The sequence below is a fragment of the Bos indicus genome, chromosome 13, assembly GCF_029378745.1.
Source record: "Bos indicus isolate NIAB-ARS_2022 breed Sahiwal x Tharparkar chromosome 13, NIAB-ARS_B.indTharparkar_mat_pri_1.0, whole genome shotgun sequence".
Classification (NCBI taxonomy): Eukaryota; Metazoa; Chordata; class Mammalia; order Artiodactyla; family Bovidae; genus Bos; species Bos indicus.
In genome coordinates, this window is record NC_091772.1 from 75,339,746 (window position 1) to 75,363,397 (window position 23,652).

The 23,652-nt window shown below is 47.9% G+C and overlaps 1 protein-coding gene across 4 annotated transcripts in view; it reads right to left on the minus strand.

Annotated features, from left to right (window-relative positions):
• SLC13A3 (solute carrier family 13 member 3) overlaps positions 1–17,330 on the minus strand; it is an 83,926-nt gene extending 66,596 nt beyond the window's left edge. Inside the window, exon 1 of one of the 4 annotated variants that reach the window (XM_019972513.2) lies at positions 16,930–17,330. Coding sequence is in view for 2 of the 4 variants with exons in the window: in XM_070801806.1 (XP_070657907.1) it covers positions 16,470–16,580 (111 nt within the window). In the remaining 2 variants the exon portion in view is untranslated. Of the gene's footprint in view, positions 1–16,469; positions 16,868–16,929 lie in introns of those variants that run through there. The other 3 variants (XM_070801806.1, XM_019972512.2, XM_070801807.1) reach the window with 3 other exon arrangements.
• Between the last annotated feature and the right edge of the window lie 6,322 nt (positions 17,331–23,652).

Below are 23,652 nucleotides of genomic sequence, written 5' to 3' on the forward strand. Positions count from 1 at the left end.
TTGGCTTTGGAATCAGACAAGCCTGAACACTAAATGCAATCCTTCCACACTCTAGCTGTGTGATCTAGTTATTTAACTGCCCTCACCATCAGTTTCCTTGTGTGCTATAGGCACGTAATAATAGTCTCTACCTTGGAGAGTGATTTATTTCATATGAAATGACCACGGACATGGGAATGCTCAATAAATTTGAGCTATTGTTACATTGCAATAACAATACAAGGGTAGGGGTTTCCCTGGTGGCTCAGTGGTAAAGAATCCATCTACCAATACAGGAGACTCAGGTTCGATCCCTGATCTGGAAGATCCCACATGCTGTGGTGCACCACAATTATTGAGTCTGTGCTCTATAGCCTGGGAGCCACAGCTATGGTGCCCACGTGCCGCACCTACTTAAGCCTGGGGGTCCTGCAGCCCCTGTTGCATAACAAGAGAAGCCAGCACAACGAGAAGCCCATGCACTGCAGCTAGAGAGTAGCCCCTACTTGCTGCAACTAGATAAAAGCCCTCGAGGCAACGAAGACCCAGCAGAGCCAAAAATAAATAAAATTATTTAAAAAATAATAATACAAGTTTAATTTCTTAAAGTGAAAGTGAAAAATCGCTCAATTGTGTCCGACTCTTTGCGACCCCATGGACTAACAGTCCATGGAATTCTCCAGGCCAGAATACTGGAGTGGTTAGCCATTCCCTTCTCCTGGGAATCTTCCCAACACAGGGATCGAACCCAGGTCTCCCACACTGCAGGCAGATTCTTTACCAGCTGAGCCACAAGGGAAGCCCAAATTTCTTAAAGCTGAGCTTCAAATACACTATTCTTAAATCTTTAAATAAATCCTAAAATATCCGAGCTAGAATTAACCTGAGATTACTTAATCCAGCGGTTCTCAATAGGGGATGACTCTGACCTCCAGGGGACAAAGGGAACATTTTTGGGTGATTGGAGGGGATGATGCCAGTGGCATCTAGTGGGCAGAGGCTGTTAAACATCCCGCAGTGCCAAGGACAGCCCCCCCACAACAGAAAATGACTTGTTTCCAGTAGGAGCAAAGTCACCATTGCTGAGGCTGAGGAACCCTGGTCTAATTTAACCCCTAGTACAATGACTGCCCAGAGAAGGACAGTGTCTCGCCTGAGGTCACACAGCAAGGCAGATGTAAGGACTTGTTTTACCCCGTTTCGTGGAAAGATCATTGCACTCTGAGGTCTATCGGGTGGCAGAAGTTGGGGGCTGGGCTGGGATGAGGGTGAGGCGGGTACATGACCCTGACAGTGAGTCCCTCCTGAAACTTTGTTCCTGGGGTCCTTCACCTGGCTGTCCCTAGTCCTGGCCCTGGCTGGGAGCAACAGTTGGGCCGGGGTGGCGGGGGTGGGGGGGTCCTCATAGTCCCTCACCAGCCCAATTCATGCCAGCCTGACCCAGACATTTCTGACAGAAAGCCTTGTAATCCGCCCACTGAAGAAATCCCAGCTTCTCAGGCTCAGCTGGTCTGTAAGTACGGGGATTAAAGTCTGCAGGCGAAACACGCAGAGGTGACAACGAGAAGGAAGAAAGTGCCAGGTCAGGCAGTTAATTTTTGAGCTGGGGGAATGATTTCCAGACAGACACAAGGCAACTTGTCCCCCATTGCCCCCAAGCCTGCCCCCCTCACCCAGGAAAAGAAAGAAAGAGCACTGGGGTGTTCTCTGAGTCCGGGGCGGGAGCTGTTCGGAAACCGTGTCCACCCCACCACCCCCTCCCCCGCCCCACATCCATCTTCTTGCTGGGTTGCCTTTTTGTCAAGGCGCTGGGCTGTGAGCGAGGCGCTATGCCAGGCCCTTCGGGAAGCAGGATCACGGCCAGGTGCTCACAGTGGTGCCCTCCTGCTGCCTACTAGAGGCCCATTTCCCAGGAATGTCCAGGGCCAGCGCTGTGGGGAGCCCTGAACTCTGAACTCTAGAATGGCCAGAGCCAGGCCTTCAATCTCTCGGTATCCCCTCCATCCCAAGGCTGGGCCTCCACAGTGGTCAAAACCCCTGAGGCCACTCGGGGCTGGAAATAGCGGCTCACCCCTCACAGCTGGTGTGAGGGACCTTGGGCAGGTTCGGACCTCAGCTTGCTCGTAGATAACATAGGAACTACAGCATCACGCTGCACCTAGAAATGAACAGCCCCTGAGAAGCAGGAGCCGTCGGGATCAACAGAAAGAACAGTGAACAGGGAATTAGTTAGGAGATGGGGGCTGAAATCAGAGCCCGACGTCAAGAAGCAGAGGCGCTTGAGTTGCAAGGTTGGCATCTAGCGGTAGAGGGCCTGGGTTCGAATCCTGCCTCTACTGCTTCCTAGAACAAGTGACTCGTTGTGCCTCGGTTTCCTCATCTGGAAAATGGGGATGATGACAATGATGCTAAGAATTTCAGCCTCACAAAGTTACTGTTACAAGGATTAAATGCAGGGAATGTAGGTTGAGTGCTGGGAGCAGTGCGTGGCAGATTAAGTTATAAAACGTTAGCTCCTACTGACAGGATCTGTTACTTCTGCCCATTTCCTGCCTTCCTTACACTAGTGGCTTCATCTCGATGATCCCTAAGGCACTCCCAGTCTGCACTTCATGTGCAGATGAAGGCAATGGATGCTGGATAGATATTAACCCCAAAAGGAATGGAGTTTGGAGCACACACAGCAGACCCAGGCAAAGGACCCAGCAAGACAAGAGGCAATACAAGAGAAAATCTCTCTGCTGAGGCCAAGAGTCACGAGCCTCCGCTTGAAAAGAGGGAGTTACGTAAGGCAGCTGGGGCTCAGGGTGACAAGGCCCAAAGGGGTCCCAGACTCACAGGTGCAAATCCTGGTTCACCACCTCCAAGCTTTGACCTTTGGGCTGATCGGTGGCCTTTCTGAGCCTCCATATCCCCATCCACAAATCAGGGTGCTTGTTCGCCATCCTGACAGAGCTGGGCAGGAAGTCAAAGGGAACATGGGTGGACGTGGCATCTTTGGAAGCCCTGCCAGGCTGGCAGCATCTCTCCCTGCGGTCTCCTGAGCAGCTGCCCCTGTGACCTCAGAGCACCAGCACTCTTATCTGAGACGGCTGCCCACGCTGGGCACTTGAGACGTGCCAGGCATGGTGCCCATGGACTCCCTCATTCAGCCTACCCACAGCCCTAAGAGGCAGTAATGACCGCTGTCCCCGGGTTATGTGTGGCTCAGAGATCTTGAGCTACTGGCCCGAGTTCACACTGCCTCCGTTGTGAGTGGCAGGTGACAGCAATGAAACTACCGCTCACTGAGGGATCGCTGTGACCTGGGCCCGAGCCTCGCCCTGGACACGCTGAGCTCCCCTGCTCGTCTCACGGCCCTGCTTAGAAAGCAGAAGTCGGAGGCTCAGGGAGGTTCGGCCACCTCTTCACCCAAGTCTCTAGCAAGGGGCGGAGCATGATTTCAGCGTGGTGGTCTGAGCCCAGGGCTCTTCCCAGCCCAGGGCCCTGGGCTCAGGGAAGAGAATTACTGTAGTGACGGTAACAGTCAGCATTTACTGACTCACTGCATGCAGGTGCTGGGTTAAGCCCTTGAAACTTAGCATGAATGTTGCTCCTCCCACATTCGGGTAGGTTCTATGAAGGAAAACGGAAGGACAGGTATTCAATAGAAAAGCACTTCAGAGGTCCTTTCACATCCTTTCTGGGTTTGTTCAGTCCTGAGGATAAGCCTGGCTGATCTTAGAGTTATCTACCTTCTGGAGGAGGAGACTGAGGCCTGGAAGGTGAAGCCTGAAACTGGCTCAGGGTAACTCAGCGGGAAATACGTAAGACAGTCCAGAAGTCTTGATCTCTGATTTTCAGCCAAGGCTCCTTCCTAACCTCTCCTCAGCCCCCAAACAATCCAAGACAGCAGTTAGAAGCCCCCTGTATCCATTTGGGCCTAAGACTCAACGGGGGAAAGAGGAGAAATGGGAGGGAGAGACTTGCCCAGGAAGACCTTCAAGGCTACCCACCCCCTCCTTCCACTCCTTCCACTTGAACGGACTGTGTTAGATCCCTGGACTTATTAGCAGATGTCACGAGTTCAGGTTCTTCAAACCATTCATGAAAAGTGTTCAAGGGGCAGCTCACACCCCACTACCCCCCAAGCTTCACTAATCATTCATGAGCCAGGCAGGCGGGTGGGGGCGGGGGGGCAGCTGCCCAGTGGCCCTCTGCTGCCCACGGTCCCTCACTTCTTAGGGCTCAGGGGCTATGGGCTTCGGGGTTAGGAGAATGGCAAGGGAACTTTCACCGGGATTTTTCTTTGAATAAGCACTATCTCATTTAAAATCCCAGCAACTCCGAGGAGATCAGTTTTTCCCCATTTTATAGAGAGGAGCCCCCCCAAAAACTCCCCCAGCGGCCTGACTCAGCCAGAGGACTGAGAACTTTTGGAACAAGTTCTTCCCAAAAAGAGGCCAAGTGACCGTGTGACCTCAGGCAGCGCCTTCCTCTCAGTGGGCCTCAGTCTCCCCATGTGTCCCAAGGGCCTTTCAGTCCCCAACACAGGTGGTGGGTGTGCCAAAGGCCCCCTCAGGGCTTCTCCACCTCCCCCTGCTCCTGGCAGCTGTCCCACACCTTCGGAGGCCTGTACTAACAGGAGGCCTCTCTTGGGCTGAAATGAAATCCAGCCTGAAGGCATTATGGTGGGGTCTGCCTTCAAATGCCACCTATGCTCTTCACCTGAGTTTCTCTGTGATCAAGGGGTCCGTGGTCAGGCTCCTGGAAGGGCTGTCATGAGGACCCAGGAAGACCATTTTTTTATTTCTTGAACATCCCCCATGCCCCCACCTCAGGATCTTTGCACTTACTGTCTCCTCACCTGGAATCCTCTCCCTTTATATGCACTCAGGGCTTGTTCCTTCACCTCCGTCAACTCTTTGCTCCAGTGTCTTCTCCTTCAGGTGTTTGTTCTAATGTTCCCTTTTCTGAATCTTTCTGACTCTAAAATTACACTCACCCCATTCCTGGCTCCCTGCCTTCTGTGATTTTATTCTCCATAGTACTGATCATCATTTGACATACTATAGATCTTACCTTGGAGAAGGGAATGGCAACCCATTCCAGTATTCTTGCCTGGAGAATCTCATGGACAGAGGAGCCTGGCGAGCTCCTTTGAACTCCATGGGGTTGCAGAGTCAGATAAGACCAAGGGACTAACACATACACACAAACACACATAGATCTTATCTATTTATGTGTTTGCTTTTCAAAAAAAAATGTCTACCCCTCTAGAATGTCAGCTCCACAAGTAAAAGGATTTGTGACTATTTGGTTCATTGCCGTGTTCTCCTAGACTAGTAGCTGGTATATAGTAGGTGCTCAATTAATACTTTTAAATGTAAGGATCACTCGTGGACAGTGCCTGGCACACAGGAAACATAAAGAAATATTTGCATTGATTCCATATTCATTCTACACATATTTATTAAGCACCTTGTTTGCCAAGCACTGGGGATACACTGGTTAACCAGACGGGAAGGACCCTTATTTGTACCTTACTATTTGCAGGTACTTACTTCACTCTTTACAAAGTGCTTAGTTTCCCTGGCTCCTCAACATGGCCCCATGAGGCGAGTGGATGCATGAGACAGATGGGAAGACCCAGGATGGCAGGGGAAGTGCCTTGTTCCGCCCACCCCCCACCCCCACCCCCAGAGCAAGTCCTTGGCAGGGATCCATCCTGGATCAGCTGTGGGCCCACCACTTAGCCTAACTTCTCTTGGGCACTGAGGTCTTCCCTGCCCCTGACATTTTAAGTCTCTACCATTTACCATCATCCCACCTCCACTCTGGTCCAGCTCACTCTGCCCCAGGCCTCCTGGGAGTCAATGCAGGGGATGATGGGAAAGCTGACCCCTGCTACTGAGGCCTAAGCTACGACGTTCACAAGGCGTTCTTGACAATGACCCTCCGCTGCCCACAATCCTTCACTTCTTAGGTCTCTGGGGCCCTGAGCTTCAGAGTTAGAGTAAGAATGGCAAGGGAACTTTCACTGGGATTTTTTTTCTGAATAAGCACTATCTCATTTAAAATTCCAGAAGCTCCTAGGAGATCAGCTGTCCCCCATTTTATAGTGGAGAATTGGAGGCTCAGAGAACACAAGAACCTACACAGAGAGGAAAGGGAAGAAGCCAAGAGGATGCAGAAGCAAGTCTCATCCCCTATAAAGTACCTCCAGACCCCTAGATCCACAGGCTTATTTGTAATGCAAATAACAATCCTACTACTATTACTGTTATACCTGATGCAAATAGCCAACTCATTGGAAAAGACCCTGATGCTGGGAAAGATTGAAGGCAGGAGGAGAAGGGGATGACAGAGGACGAGATGGTTGGATGGCATCACCCATGCAATGGACATGAACTTGGGCAAACTCCGGGAGATGGTGAGGGACTGGGAAACCTGGCGTGCTGCAGTCCATGGGGTCACAAAAAAACTGGACACGACTTGGCGACTGAACAACAACAGTCGATCTTTAACTAGTACCTCTTATGATCAGGAGCAGCCCAGAGTATTTCAGGTATCAAAACCAATCTTCACAACCCCCTCTGAGGTAGATCCTATTGGTGTCCTCGCACAGAGGAGGAAACTGAGGCACAGAGAAGCTAATAACTTACCCAAGGTCACAAAGGAAGTGGGGGAGCCAGTGTGGAGTCCAGGAGATCTGATGCTAGAGTTCATACTCTCACGATGTTACCCCCGCCCCTTCAGAGAGTGATTCTGGAGGACAAACCAGCTCAGTGACTCTGGGCAGACCCTTTGTCCAGGGGAGGAAAGTCAAGGTCTGGAGGAGGTCCAGACCCCATAGAAGAAACAGATTAGCAGGAAAGGAAGCCAGGTATCCCGGATTGATAGGTAGTTTAGTGGGGATAGGAAGGGCCTCTCAGGACGGCCTCAGTTTCTCCAAGAAGAAGTGAGAGCTGGGCTGCAGGCAGGGCCGTGCATTAGGCCTCTGCTGGCTCCCCCAGGCCTGGACACCCCGCGTTCTGGTCCCAGATGTCAACACAGCAGAGCCCATTTCCAAGACTTGTGTCTCAGGAAACTGCTCACACTTCTGTTTCTCGGACTCCATGCTGTCAAACGCTCGGCTCAGGCACCAGGAGAGGTTTTGTCGAGTCCCAGCCCTTTTGAAAGGAATCCAAGGGGGCTCCAGACGGGGCAGAAAATGGCCTAAAGGAGCAGGGAGCCGTTTCCTCCCTTCTCCCGCACTCCTCCAGGCTGATGGGGGCCAGCCAGCAAAGCGGCTCGTCATGCGAGAAAGGTGGACTGTCATGTGGAATCGAGGGGACAATCGGGGCTGTGGGTGGCAGCGAACAAGGGCCGCTCTTGTTATTTCTCCCGATCACGGGAAAGGAGGCTGGTCCCGCCTGCTGGGAGCCAGGAGGGCAGAGGGGACCGTCAGCTCCACGCAGCAGCGCCAGGAGCAGGGCTCACAGGCCCTGGAAGGGCCTTCTTGTCTGGAAGGCCCTCCATTTCCAAATCCCCTCCACCCTGGGAGGCCTTCTGCAGTCAGGCTGTGAGTCCACAGGCAAGCCCTCCCCCTCTCTGGGCCTCAGTGTTCCTGACAGAAAATGGGACCTGATCACACCTGCCTCACGGGCCTGCTGGGAGAGGACGCCAAGCAAATGCACTGGGCAGGGGCTTCCAGCCTCGGCACCACTGACATTCGGGGCCTGAGAGCTCTTCGTTGTGGGGGCAATCCTGTGCACTGCAGGGTGTGTGGCAGCATCCCTAGATGCTGGCAGCATCTCCATCGAGCTGTGACAATCAAAAGTGTTTTCAGGCCTTGCTGAATGTCTCCTGGAGAGCAAAACACTTCGGAACTCTGTTTTAAAGGACTCCACAGAGCCCAGGACACAGGAGGTGCTTTAGCCATGAAGCCAGCCAGCATTCGTTGAGCCCTTTACATCATCACCTATTATCGTACCCATTTACGAATTAGGAACTTGAGCATAGAGAAGTTATGCAACTGGCCTATTTACGGATTAGGAACTTGAGCATAGAGAAGTTATGCAACTGGCCCGAGGTCACACAGCATATTAAAAAACCAGAATTTGCACCCAAGCACCCAAACCCAAGCTCCTACATATCATATTTGACAATTCATGTTAGTTCCTATCTTCAGAGCCCCCAAGACCCAAAACCTCCAAACTCCCACTCCAGTGTCAGGATGACAGGTCTCTCCACTGGGAAGCCGTTCTTAATGTACTCCCTGCCCCTTTCCCCTTGCCTCCACTGAACCATGAAGGAATGTGGGCTTTCAATAAGGCAGACGTAGGCTTGGATGGCAGCCTGACTACTCGTTCAGTGACTGTGAGGTGCTAGGCAAGTGTCTTCATCTCTCTGAGCCTCAGGCTTCTCATCTGTAAAATGGGTCCATCTCCCTTGTGTCACATAGAGGCTAAAAACACAGACTCTGGAGCTAGAATGCCAGGTCAGAATCCCAGCTGTGCCACTTCCAAACCATGGGAGCTAGGGCAAGTGACTGAACAATTCTGTTACTCAGTTTCCCCATCTGTGAATGTGGACAATAATAGCACCTGTGCCACAGAGCCGGGCCGAGCATACATGAGCTAGCCTATCTCAAGTGCGTTGAACCATGCCTGACACTTCATAAATGCTAGAGAGGTGTTGGCTATGGCTCTCAAGGGGCCTCCTGGGGGACAGAGGAGAGCGTATGAATAAGGCATGTGGCCTGGGACATCAGCAACCTTGAACTCACATCCTGAGCCCCCAGGGACTGGCACATTCCTGCTGGAGAGCTTAACGTGGCTGAAATCAAATCCCTCTCTCCAGTCCAGGCCAAGAGAGGGTTTCGCAGGAGAGGAAAGGAAAAGGAACTGGGCAGGGCAGCCACTGGGCTGCCAGCAGGGGCACGCTGGCCTCGCCAGCCTTTTTCCAATGTCTTAATTGAGCTGGGCATCACGGTTCTGCCCTGTGTATCAGTCCTGCTGACTCCCCTCGCCCCCAGCACAGGCTCCTTCCCATTGGCTGCCCCTCCCCTTGTGAATTTCAGGAACAAGTAGATAGAGTCACATGCCTAGTACCCCTATTTTGCAGATAATAGCAATAGCCACAATTCTTTACCGAGTACCTATGTTGCATCAGGCACTTGCCAAGCCTTCTGAGCAGGTGGGTGTCGTTATGCCCACTTATCAGATGAGGAAGCTGAGGCTTGCCAGGATGGCATGGCCTTGTGCATCTCTCTCGTCCCTGGTGCATCTCAGCTAGAGAGAGCCGTTGGGGTGCACCTGTGACATTTGTTTCAGGTCCGGTCTAGCTAGGGTGCTCACTTTGTGTCCTCAAGGTCTGGCGGGGCGGTGTCTCACAATCCCGCTCATCAGTCCAGAGGGCACTGCCCAGCTGAGTCAGGTCAGGAAACACAATCTCGCTCCCCTTCGCCTCATCAGGAATTCTGTCGGTCTGTTTACACACCTGGCAGGATCTCCAGGAAAGTGGAAAGTTGGCTAGGCCTCAGAGGAGCGGTTCCAAGGCCAAGGGGTCTGTGTGGGCAATGGGTCAAACCTGGCGGGAGAGCATGGAGGGGACACAGATGAGGGTTCTGGGACCACCTGGCTGGGAGGGGTGGGAAGGTCCTTCCATGTGCCCTCTGGGCCTCAGTTTTCCCCGCTGAAAAAGGAAACGGCTGCAAACACTGATTGCAGCTTAGATCTTCTACAAATTAGTAGCAGTCTAGGAGTTTAGCAAGTGCATGTGTTCAGAAATCAGAGCTACCTGGCTCAAATGCAAATTCATTCATTGGCTAGTTTACTGAGTACCTACTATGTGTCAGACTCTGTCCTAGGTGCTGGGGATGCTGAGGGAACTAGACAGACACAGGCCTTGCCCTTATATCACTCATAGTCTCGTGGAGGAGGCAGGCAGTGAACAAATAATGAACATTTTAGGTTGGAATGAATGCCATGAAGGAAATAAAACAGGACTCTGTTTTAGAGAGTGTTTTGTACAGTGAGGAGGGCAAGTGTTATTGAGAAGAGGTAATCAAGGAGGTCTTCTTGGAGGAGGTGCCTTTGGAGCTAAGACCTGAATGACCAGACAGATCCACGTGTGGAAGATCAGGGGCAAGAGCGTTCCAGGCAGCGAGAACAACAAGTGCAAAGGTCCTGAGGCAGGAACAAGTTTGGCAGGTTTAAAGAACCAAAGGAAGGCCTATAAGGCTGGACCACAAGTGAGAGAAGAGAAGAGTATGGGAGATTGTAACAACCATGTTTTCCAGTTTCTGAATGTGATGCTCTGGCATCTTGGGACCTTGCTAACACTGGAGGGTCTGCCCCTCCCAGGGCTAGCTCATTCCTAGAAATAGTAAACAACTCACCTGTGTGTCGGCTTTTCGAATGTAAACCAGACGATCCCAGACCCACACCCCCAACCATCTCCTTTCTTGGACTCTCTCACTCCAGGCCACTATCTGCCTGCCCTCATCACCCAGGGACAGGGACCAGACAACCAGGGACAGCCTCTCTGTCCCAGAGCCCACTGAAATCATTTGACTAACCAACTCTAAGCCTGATTCCTCTGCCTTGCCCGTTCCTTAAATACAATACATTGCCAGATAGTGACAAAGACCATGAAGCAAAATAAGGCAGGGAAGAGAGTGTAAAGGAATTTTTATTTTCTATGTTAGAAAGGGTGGCCAGGGAAGGCCTTTGAGGAGGTTCATCTTTGAACTAAGATGAATGAAGTGTGGGAGCAAGGCTTGCAGACATCTGGGGGAAGAGCAGCTCATAACGGAAGGAACAGTAAGTGCAAAGGCCCCGCAGGCAGGTGTGCACGTGTTTAGCTGCTCAGTTGTGTCTGACTCTTAGTGACCCAGTGGACTGTAGCCTGCCAGGCGCCTCTGTCTATGGGATTTTCCAGGCAAGAGTACTGGGGTGGGTTGCCATGACCTCCTCCAGGGGATCTTCCTGACCAAGGGATCAAACCTGAGTCTCTTGGGTCTCCTGCATTGGCAGGTGGATTCTTTACCACTGTGCCACCTGGGAAGCTGGTAAAGGCCCTGGGGTGAGAGCAATCTTGGGATATTTAAGGAACACCAAGAAGGCCAGGGTGGCTGTCACAGAGGGAGAGAGGGGGCCAGCTTCTAGTAAGTAATCAATAAGTATGAGGTGTTCTTATCCTTTCTTGAGGGCTTACTATAATCTGAATAGAAATATGGGAGCTTGACGTCTACTTCCCTTCACCCGTTATCCAGAAGGTAGGCTTCAGAGATTAAATGAAATGTAATGAACTAAAATGTGGAAGGCATGTAAAACAGCATGGGGCAGATGAGGAAAACACTTAGCAGTTATTACTGTTATCAATTCCCACCCTGTTTTGACCCAGCATGGGAAAATTTCTGTATTCTAACTGAATTAAATCTCATAGTAGCCCTTTGGGGACCCGTGAGTCTTCCCCACTTCACAAGTGAGGAAAGCAAGGCTCAGAAATGGGACATCTCCCGCCCAAGCCCCTTATCGTACAGTTTGAGAGCTAAGACCCAAACCCAAGTCTTCCCAACTCCAAGGCCCATGCTCTTTCCATCCTCTTACTTCTGAGTCTCAGCTTCCTCATCTACAAGATGGGAGAGTGAAAACATACCTTGAGGGCTGAATGAAAAAGTACGAAGTTATGATGCCAGCATATCATATGATTTCACTAGGCCCAAAGAATAACCAGGGGAGAAGGTGATACTATAAGCGTGTTATCACTGAAGAGACCGAGGCCCAGAGAAGTCAAACGACTTGCCTAAGGTCACAGACCAGAGATGTGGAATGAGAATCCAGTTCTGATTCCAAAGCCTCAAAACTTGGAAGGAAAGGCCCATTTTCTTGGTCATCCACCTGAACATACCCTACTCATGGAGATTAGGTGAATGCAAAACAGTGGGCCTCTGACTTCACAGGTGTAACTGCCACCCCAGAGCAAGACTGCTGCAAGCCAGACAACACCTTCGTGCAAACTGGGGAGAGGGGCTCTTCCTCAGTGGGCCCAGCACTGCACCGGGAGGCCAGGTTCGGCAGGTGGAATGCGGGCGGGTTCGGTCTCATTTTGCCTCCTCACTTCTCTCTGTGTGCTGCACAGCCTTCACAATGCTCTGGAGCGTCCTGCCCAGAGGCTTTTATTCCCATTGTACATTACATAAAGAAACATGTTAGTCACGAACATCCAAGAACATGGCAATAATATAACATGATAAATACATGCATATAACAGGAGGGGGCTTTCAGTGTGCTGATATAAAGACTTGAGGGAGGCTAAAATTAGTGAAGTCAGATTATTTTGCCAACAAAGGTCTGTCTAGTCAACGCTATGTTTTTTCCAGTAGTCATGTATGGATGTGAGAGTTGGACCGGAAAGAAGGTTGAGCACTGAAAAACTGATGCTTTTGAATTGTGGTGTTGGAGAAGACTCTTGAGAGTCCCTCAGACTGAAAGGAGATCCAACCAGTCCATCCTAAAGGAGATCAGTCCTGGGTGTTCATTGGAAGGACTGATGTTGAAGCTGAAACTCCAGTATTTTGGCTGCCTGATGCAAAGAGCCAACTCATTAGAAAAGACCCTGATGCTGGGAAAGATTGAGGGCAGGAGGAGAAGGAGACGACAGAGGCTGAGATGGTTGAATGGCATCACCAACTCGATGGACATGAGTTTGAGTAAACTCCAGGAGTTGGTGATGGACAGGGAAGCCTGGCGTGCTGCAGTCCATGGGGTCGCAAAGAGTCGATACGACTGAGCAACTGAACAACAACAAAAGATCTCCCGAGAAGCCAGACCTGCAGCCTGGGAGGAGGCCCTGCCCAGAGTCCCCCCACTCCTACATGCCTCCTCCCTCTCAAAGCATCCTTAGAAAGAGCCAGTGGAAGTACCCACTGGAAGCACTCTTGATGGCCAGATGGTCAGTCCAGCAAGATTTGCTTTTAGTAAGTTGGGAAAGAAGGTGAGATTCTCTGCAAATACATGGGGCTGGTGCTTATTTGCAAGCTTGATTTAATACTCTCCTGTCTCCCCTAGCCGCCCAAGGCCAGTCCTCTAACACCCAGCTCCCAGGATGGCCATTCTTAGAAAACTGTGAGGCAGTCCCTCTGGCAGGATCCTGACTTCCTCAGTCTCTGGCACTCTTTGGGGTAAGAGCCATGATCCCCGTGGCCCTGGAAATTGCAGCCACTGCATTCCAGAAGGGCATCCCACTCCTTTTCACCCCTGCTGACAGTGTTCCAAGCCAGGAGGACATAATGTAAGAATTGTTCCCATCCCCCGCCCCCAGCCCTGGCTCTACCCTTCAGATTAACCCCAGCCTCCCTGCAGCCTCCCTCACCAGTCGCCAGGGGACAGGTGCATGATAACCAACCGTTACAATCATACAGACTTCTGGAACATCAGAGCAGCGATGCTGGAGACCTTATCAAGCTGGAAAAGCAGGACCCAGTGAGGGGCAAATGACCAATGCCAAGGATCTCAAACTTCTTCCCTGATATCAACAATTTTGCAAAAGTTTTTGGGATATGAACCCTATAACAGGCATTGGTGGTTCCAGAATTTCTAGGTGAAAGAGGCTTAGAAGCAGCAGCCTAATGTTAGGGGTGAGGGTGGACACTGAGCACACTTGCCTTGAAGCTTCATTTGCACAGAAAGCACACTTTTTTATAGTGCCGGCCTTCATCTGGAGAGGTTATCACAGGATTAAACTGGTTAAGATTACAGGAATTGCTTTGAAACTGTGTGCATAGCACACCCACTCTGTTTGCTTTATGCGTATGTCATAGACCAACAAAAACCACAAATTTCTCTGCTCACTATTCTCTAAGGATGCTTTTATTCGCCTTCTACATTAGATTAAGAAACATGTCAGTTATTAACATCCAAGAATATGATAATAATACAATGTGATAAACATATACATATAACATGGAGGAAGAGGGGGCTTTGAGTGTGCTGATAGAGACTTGAGGGAGGCTAAGATCTCCCAAGAAGCCAGAGCTGCCTCCTGGGAGGAGGCCCTGATTTATTAGCGAGTTTAAAAGGCAGTGAGATCTAGAGCCACACAGAGTCCCCACTGGGGATCCGGAGGGAATCAGGAGACATTCTCACTCAATTAGAACTAAAGAAAGAGTATAAAGCGAAGTGGTCAGACACAGACAATGCCTTCTGGCTTTGTACAGGTTGTGTGACCTTGGACAAGTCACCTAACATTGCTGAGCTTCCATTTCTTCACCTGTTCCATGCTAATAGCAGTTGACTCCCTGGTGATGTGGATATTACATAGGACAACACCTGAGAAACTCAGCACAGAAGAGTGAAGCACAGTGAAACATCTTATCAATCAGACATGCGCTGTTACCTACCACACTGGGGGTCATATGGAAGTGGGTTCACTGTGAAGCTAATGAAGCTTTTAAAGGTTCAGAGCCACTCCCAAGCCATGTACTAAATTGTGTACTTGTAAATCTGTATGCTTTTTCTTACAGAAAGCCCCTCAATTAGTACAAGTTTCTGGCCCCATAACACTTGGACCTGCCCCTGGGTTCACTGCAGAGCGGAGCTTTCAGAACCCTCTGCAGAGGAGAGAGACCCTGTGTGTTTCATCACTTCTTCCCCAGAACTCCGCCTGGGACCCCCCAGACCCATCCTGCCTTCCACCAGTGATGCTTCACAAAGTGAGGCAACGTCTTTGCTCAGACCCTCACATCAAATGTCGGAAGCTAGCATGGCAATCCTCCACCTTATAGACAAGGAAAAGGAGACCCAAAGAGGAAAGGAGATTGGTGCAAGGTCCTGAAGTTAGCAAGTGGCCAGGGATGGGACGGCTTTTAAATAAGCAACCTAATCCTTACACCAGCATTTATTGTTTTTCTCTTGCATGTCAAGAAAGTCTAATTGCTAGGATAATTCCACACCGAAGAATTTGTCCTGGATCTTTCGACACCATCTTCTTAGTATCACTTCCTCACCCCTTCCTCCAGGCAGCCCTCTCTGAACACTTCTCCCCACTCCCCTGGTCTCACTAAATTATACCCTCTCTTTACTTCTATTTTTATGAACATTTAATGTTTCATTGATGGCAATTAATGAGTAATATCTTATTGTTGGATGGAGTTTGCTCAAATGCATCTCAATGGAGATGCGTTCGAGCAAACTCAGGGAGACAGTGAAGGACAAGGGGAGCTTGGTGGTCTGCAGTCCACGGGGTTGCAAAGAGTCGGACACGACTTAGCAACTGAAGAATATCTCATTGAGGGACAGTGAAACAACTTCTTGGAGGTAGAAGCCTTGTCTAACGAGCCTCACACCTAATCTTGGTGCCCCGAATGTGCTGGGCACAGGTGAGGGACCCACCGGGGGACCTGCGATACCATCTCCTTCTCCCACTGGTGATGAATTTTGTCATGACACTCCCGACCTCAATCAGCAGCCTTTGATCTTCTATGGATTACTTTCTTTGACAGTCTAGAAACAACCTAGGTTCTGGATTCTGATAAGCCAGGGATTGATCCCACTCAGCTGCCTGTTGTGTGACTGTGAGCAAGACACTTTTCTCCCAGCCTCACTTTTCTCCTCTGGAAAATAAGGCAAATAACCCTCCCCACTCAGAGGGGCATTTTCAGTCTGGATTAAGTCAGATGCAGCACGTAGGCAAAGTTTAGCGCTGCACCTTGCCCCTGGTGGCTCAGATGGTAAAGAATCTGCCTGCACTGCAGGAAACGTGGGTTCGATCCCTGGGTCGGGAAGATCCCCTGGAGGAGGGCATGGCAACCCACTCCAGTATTCTTGCCTGGATAATTTCATGGACAGAGGAAGCTGGTGGGCTACAGTCCATGGAGTCGCAGAGTAGGACACGACTGTGCTCACACTTGCTCCCAGTAAGCATTTCTTAAATCTTGGCTGTCTCCATCATATATGGCACGTTGATAAAGACCAGCCAGTGCAGTCTTCTGCACTTACTGGGTACCAGGCTCAGTTCAAAGAGATTAACATATATTGCCTCTTTTTAATATTCACCACTGTCCAATGGATCCGTATGATCATTTCCCCAGTGTTTACAAATGAACAAGCTGAAGTTCAGAGAGGTTAAGCCCCAGATCACACAGCTTGCCATTCATTAAGCTTGAGCTTGCCAAGCATCAAGTTTCTTGTGATTATCAAGTGAAATGTTCAACACATCACCAAGCACACAGTCAGAGCTCGATAAAGAGGAATCATTGCTGCAGAAATGACAAGATCCAGAAGGCTAGTGGGACCCAGGGCTCCCAGGAGCAACCGCAGCTGGGAAAGGGGAATTGTGTTCACAGCAGTGCAAGGCAGGGAAAGCGAGGGAACGCAGCGGGTGGGGAGGTGGGGTCTGGTGAAATCTAGACTGGGACCTCTGTGGTATTCCGCCTCCGAGGCTCGGGAGGACAGGGTCCTGACTGTGGCGCGGCCGCCCAGGGCGGGCGGAATGGGGGGACCGCCCAGGAGAGGCGGCGTTACCTTGGGCGGGAGGGCGAAGACCACCGGCAGCAGCACGAGCGGTGTGAACAGCAGCACCAGCAACCGCCGCGCGCTCCACACCTTCTTGGCCACTGTCGCCAGCGCCGCCATCTGTGCGATCGCCCCGCGGAGCGGGCCAGCCCGGGACTGCCCGCGCCGGCCCCCGGCTCCGGGTTTATAGCCTGGGGGCAGGGTCTGGGGAGGCGACTGCGGTCGGGGACCCGCCCTCCCCACTACGCGCGCCTCCCGGAGGAAAAGGGTGGTGCCTGCTCCCCTGGGACTGGGCGAAAGAGGCCCGGAAAAGTTAGGAAAAGTTGGACCCAAGAACCAGGGAAGCGCACTCTAGCCCAGAAGACCGAGTAGCCGCCTGACTTTCCAGCTATGCGGCCCGAGGCTTCACGGTTCCGTACTTGCCTGTGAAAAGGGCCACACCAGACAATCTGAGGATTGAATCACTTACTAGCCTTAACTGGATTCGTACACCGCCTCTGCCGCATACTAGTTGCGTGGCCTTGACGTTGGCCTCTGGGGTGATGATAATATCAGTCGGAACTACAAAAGAGGTCTGTTGGGAGTTCTGGCAGTTGGTATTTATTTTTCTTCCGGTGTGAGTCAGTCATCTGTAGGTCGGAGCCTGTGTGTGTGTGTATCACTTGTTGAGTCTGACTCTTTGGGACCCCACAGACTACAGTCCGACCGTCAGGCTCTTCTGTCCATAGAATTCTCCAGGCAAGAATACTGGAGTGGGTAGCCGTTCCCTCCTCCAGGGGGTCTTCCCGACCCAGGGATTGAACCAGTGTCTCCTACTTTACAGGTTGCCTGGAGGAGTCTTTTTGTTCCTTCTGGATAAGTGCACGGAAGACAGTCCTGGGTTGTATGGCAGTTGCGTCCTCGGTTTTTTTTTTTTTTTTTAAGAAACTGCCAAACAATTTTCCAAACTGTTAGCACTATATTACATTTCTGTTAGCAATGGAGAAGTGAACCAGTTTCTCCATGTCCTTGCCAACACTGGACTTGTATTTTTTTTTTTTAACCACACTGATGGGAGTGTAGAGAAGTCTTGTGGTTTTAATTTGCATTTTCTTAATGGCTAATGGCGCTTAACATCTTTTCATGTGCTTATTTGTCATTCGTATATCTTCTTTGGGGAAAACTATCTCTTCCTGTTGTTTGCCATTTTCTCACTGGACTGTTTTTTCTGCTGTTGAGTTTTGAGAGTGCCTTATATAGCCTACATACTGGTCTTATGATAGATATGTTGTTTGCAAAATTTTTCTCCCAGTCTATAGCCTGGCTTTTCATCTTGCTAACAGACCTTTCACAGAGCAAACACTTGTAATTTTGGTGGAGTCAAAATGATGAAATTTTCCTTTTTTTGTATCATGCTTTCAGTGTCAAACTCTTCGCATAGCCCTAGATCCTGTAGATTTTCTCAGATTTTTTTCGAGATGTTTGGTAAGTTATAGTTTTATGTTTTATATTTAAGACCATGAGTTAATTTTTATATCAGGTACAAGGCTTAGGTTGAGGTTTTTATTTTATTTATTTTTGCCTATCATTGACCAATTGCTGCAGCATCATTTGTTTAAAAAGTTATCTTTATTCCATTGAATTCCTTTTACACTTTTGTCAAAAATCAATCAGGCAAATTTGGTGGATCTGTCTCTGGGTTCCCTATTCTGTTCCATTGATCTAATTGTCTATCCCTTTACCAATACAGGGTTTCCCCAATGGCTCAAGGGGAAAAGAATCCACCTGCAATGCAAGAGACACAGGAGACTCAGGTTTGATCCCTGGCTTGGGAAGATCCCCTGGAGGAGGAAATGGCAACCCACTCCAGTATTCTTGCCTGGGAAATTCCTTGGACAGAGGAGCCTGGACACGACTTAGTGACTAAACAACAGCAACAACTGCAATTTTGAGCAAAGTAAATGGTATTCTATTTTTTTCAGGATCCATATGCTCACTGATAGTATATTGAAATAAAGTTGAATTTCGAATGTTTACCTTATACCCTAAATCTTGTTCAATTCATTTATTAGTTTTAGAAGTTTTTTTTTTTTTTTTTTCCTTTGGTCACATCTTTGAGACTTTCTATATAGACAATCATGTCATCTACAAATAAGAACTGGTTTATTTTTTCCTTTCAAATCTGTATGAAATAGGGCTATTTCAATTATCTACTTTATACTGAGTGCACTGCGGTAGTTTATGAGTTAGCCAGAAAGTTCTTTAGGGTTTTTCTGTAAGACGTCATGGAATTTTCTGAGGAGGTGTTCTATTTCTTGCAAATTGTTAAATGTTTGCATGTGGAGTTTTGAGTACTCCCTTTTGATGTCTGCAGGTTCTATAGTGATATCCTTGATTCCTTCATCCATTCCTCATTCATTCATTTGGTAACTTTCATCTTTTCTCTCTCTTTTTATCAGGATTACTTGAGATTTTTAAATTTAATCCTCTTTTTAAAGAACTAATTCTGTGAGGTTGTTTTTTCTGTTTTCAGTTTCATTGATTTCAGGTCTTATATTTCTTTTTCCCATCCTTCTGCTCATTCTTCCTTTTCTAGGCCATTGAAGTGGGAGCTTAGATTATTGAGTTGAGATTTTTTTCCTCTTTTCAAAAGTATACATTTAATGATAAACATCCCACCTCTCTACACTGGTTTAGCTGTATCCCACAAATTTTATGTGATGTATTTTCATTCAACTCAATGCATTTTTTATTTTCCATTGCAATATCTTTTTTGACCCATGGATTATTCAGAAGTGAGGAATTAGTTTCTAAGTGTTTGGAGATTTTCATATTATCTTTCTGTTCAGTTCAGTTCAGTCATTCAGTCGTGTCTGACTCTTCGTGACCCCATGGACCACAGCACACCAGGCCTTCCTATCTATCACCAACTCCCAGAGTCCGCTCAAACTCATATCCATTGAGTTGGTGATGCCATCCAACCATTTCATCCTTTCTTGTCCTCTTCTCCTCCTGACTTCAATCTTTCCCTGCATCAGGGTCTTTTCAAATGAGTCAGCTCTTTGCATCAGGTGGCCAAAGTATTGGAGTTTCAGCTTCAACATCAGTCCTTCCAATGAACACACAGGACCGATCTCCCTGATGATGGACTGGTTGGATCACCTTACAGTCCAAGAGACTCTCAAGAGTCTTCTCCCAACAACACAGTTCAAAAGCATCAATTCTTCAGTGCTCAGCTTTCTTTATAGTCCAACTCTCACATCCATACACAACTACTGGAAAAACCATAGCCTTGACAAGATGGACCTTTGTTGGCAAAGTAATGTCTCTGCTTTTTAATATGCTGTCTAGGTTGGTCATAACTTTCCTTCCAAAGAGTAAGTGTCTCTTAATTTCATGGCTGCAGTCACCATTGCAGTGATTTTGGAGCCACCAAAAATAAAGTCAGCCACTGTTTCCACATCTATTTGCCATGAAATGATGGGACTGGATGCCATGATCTTAGTTTTCTGACTGTTGAGTTTTAAATCAACTTTTTCACTCTCCTCTTTCACTTTCTTCAAGAGGCTCTTTAGTTCTTCTTCACTTTCTGCCATAAGGGTGGTGTCACCTGCATATCTGAGGTTATTGATATTTCTCCCAGCAATCTTGATTCCAGCTTGTGCTTCCTCCAGCCCAGCGTTTCTCATGATGTACTCTGCATATAAGTTAAATAAGCAGGGTGACAATATAGACCCTTGACGTACTTCTTTTCCTATTTGGAACCAGTCTGTTGTTCCATGTCCAGTTCTAACTGTTGCTTCCTGACCTGCATACAGGTTTCTCAAGAAGCAGGTCAGGTGGTCTGGTATTCCCATCTCTTTCAGAATTTTCCACAGTTTATTGTGATCCACACAGTCAAAGGCTTTGGCATAGTCAATAAAGCAGAAATAGATGTTTTTCTGGAACTCTCTTGTTTTTTCCATGATCCAGTGGATGTTGGCAATTTAATCTCTGGTTCCCCTGCTTTTTCTAAAACCGGCCTGAACATCTGGAAGTTCACGGTTCATGTATTGCTGAAGCCTGGCTTGGAGAATTTTGAGCATTACTTTACTAGCGTGTGAGATGAGTGCAATTGTGCGGTAGTCTGAGCATTCTTTGGCGTTGCCTTTCTTTGGGATTGGAATGAAAACTGACCTTTTCCAGTCCTGTGGCCACTGCTGAGTTTTCCAAATTTTCTGGCATATTGACTGCAGAACTTTCACAGCATCATCTTTTAGGAATTGAAATAGCTCAACTGGAATTCCATCACTTCTATTAGCTTTGTTCGTAGTGATGCTTCCTAAGGTCCACTTGACTTCACATTCCAGGATGTCTGGCTCTAGGTGAGTGATCACACCATCGTGATTATCTGGGTCATGATGTGGTCCACTAGAGAAGGGAATGGCAAACCACTTCAGTATTCTTGCCTTGAGAACCCCAGGAACAGTATGAAAAGGCAAAAAGATAAGACACTGAAAGATGAACTCCCCAGGTCAGTAGGTGCCCAATATGCTACTGGAGATCAGTGGAGAAATAACTCCAGAAAGAATGAAGAGATGGAGCCAAAGCAAAAACAATACCCAGTTGTGGATGTGACTGGTGATAGAAGCAAGGTCCGACGGCTGTAAAGAGCAATATCGCATAGGAACCTGGAATGTTAGGTCCATGAATCAAGGCAAATTGGAAGTGGTCAAACAGGAGATGACAAGAGTGAATGTCAAATCAGCGAACTCAAATGGACTGGAATGGGTGAATTTAACTGAGATGACCATTATATCTACTACTGCGGGCAGGAATCCTTTAGAAGAAATGGAGTAGCCATCATGGTCAACAAAAGAGTCCAAAATGCAGTACTTGGATGTACTCTCAAAAATGACCAAATGATCTCTGATCATTTCCAAGGCAAACCATTCAATATCACTGTAATCCAAGTCTATGCTCTGACCAGTAATGCTGAAGAAGCTGAAGTTGAACGATTCTATGAAGAGCTACAAGACCTTTTAGAACTAACACCCAAAAAAGATGTCCTTTTCATTATAGGGGATTGGAATGCAAAAGTAGGAAGTCAAGAAACACCTGGAGTAACAGGCAAATTTGGCCTTGGAGTACAGAATAAAGCAGGGCAAAGGCTAATAGAGTTTTGCCAGGAGAACACACTCGTCATAGCAAACACCCTCTTCCAACAATAGAAGAGAAGACTCTACACATGGACATCACCAGATGGCCAACACTGAAATCAGATTGAGTATATTCTTTGCAGCCAAAGATGGAGAAGCTCTATACAGTCAGCAAAAACAAGATTGGGAGCTGACTGTGGCTCAGATCATGAACTCCTTATTGCCAAATTCAGACTTAAGTTGAACAAAGTAGAGAAAACCACTAGACCATTCAGGTATGACCTAAATCAAATCCCTTATGATTATATAGTGGAAGTAGGAAATAGATTTAAGGGACTGGATCTGATAGACAGAGTGCTTGATGAACTATGGACGGAAGTTCATGACATTGATGCTTTTGAACTGTGGTGTTGAAGAAGACTCTTGAGAGTCCCTTGGACTTCAAGGAGATCCAACCAGTCCATCCTAAAGGAGATCAGTCCTGGGTGTTCATTGGAAGCACTGATGTTGAAGTGGAAACTCCAATTCTTTGGCCACATGATGTGAAGAGCTGACTCACTGGAAAAGACCCTGATGCTGGGAAAGATTGAGGGCAGGAGAAGGGGACAGAGGATGAGATGGTTGGATGGCATCACCAACTCAATGGACATGGGTTTGGGTGGACTCTGGGAGTTGGTGATGGACAGGGAGGCCTGGCGTGCTGTGGTTCATAGGGTCGCAAAGAGTCGGACATGACTGAATGACTGAACTGAAGTGAACTTTCAATATGCATATATCATTATATTTGAAATGAACTTCTTATAGACAACATACAATTGGGTCAAGCTTTAAGAACACCTACTCTGCTTGGGTCTGTCTTTTAATTAGTGTTTTTAGGCCATTTACATTTAACATAATCATGATATATTAGGGCTTAAATCTGCCACTCTGTTTTCTATATGTTCTCTATTTCTCTCTCTCTATCTTTCTTATTTCTCTATTTCTTATTTCCTTTGCCTTTCAGTGGATTATTTGAAAATTTTTTAGAATTCCATTTTGATTTTTAGTGCATTTATTAGTATAGGTTGTTTAGTGTTCATTCTAGGTATTACATTGTATATACATAACTTAGCACAGACTCAGTTCAGTTCAGTCACTCAGTCGTGTCTGACTCTTTGTGACCCCATGGACCGCAGCACACCAGGCCTCCCTGTCCATAACCAACTCCCGGAGTTTACTCAAATCCATGTCCATTGAATCGGTGATGCCATCCAACCATCTCATCCTCTGTCGTCCCCTTCTCCTCCTGCCTCCAGTCTTTCCCAGCATCAGGGTCTTTTCCAATGAGTCAGTTCTTTGCATCAGGCAGCCAAAGTTTTGGAGTTTCAGCTTCAGCATCAGTCTTTCCAATGAATATTCAGGACAAGAACAGTATGAAAAGGCAAAAAGAATCATATCAGGCAATGCCATAATTTTGGCTTCAACCATTAAACAGAACTTAGAAAAGCCAAGAAGAAAAAGAGCTTATTGCAGTTACCTATATTTTTTGTTTGCTGCATACTTTCTTCCTTCCTGATATTCAAATATTCCTTTGTTTATAATTTCATTTTGGTTTTGAGAACTTTCAGTCATTCTTTTAGAGTAGGCAACAAACCCTCTTAGTTTTTCTTCATCTGAGAAGCTTGTGACTTCCCCCTTATTCCTAAAGAATATTTTCACTGGTTATAGGATTTTGAATTGACAGCTCTTTTCTTTCAGCACTTGAAAAATGTTATGCCCCTTTTTTCTGGACTTCATGAATGTTGGTGAGAAATTTGCTGTCATCTGAATTGTTTTTCCTCTAGAGGTAAGATGTCATTTCTCTCTCACTGCTTTCAAGATATGTCTTTAGTTTTCAGAAGTTTGATTTCTGAAGAGTCGAACTTTCATGCATTGGTGTAAGTTTCTTTTGGACTTCCCTGGTAGTTCAGATGGTAAAGAATCCACTTGGGATGTGGGAGACCTGGGTTCTATTCCTGGGTTGGAAGATCCCCTGGAGGAGGGCCTAGCAGTCCAGTATTTTTGCCTAGTGAAAAGTTTCTCTCAGTTATCTTGTC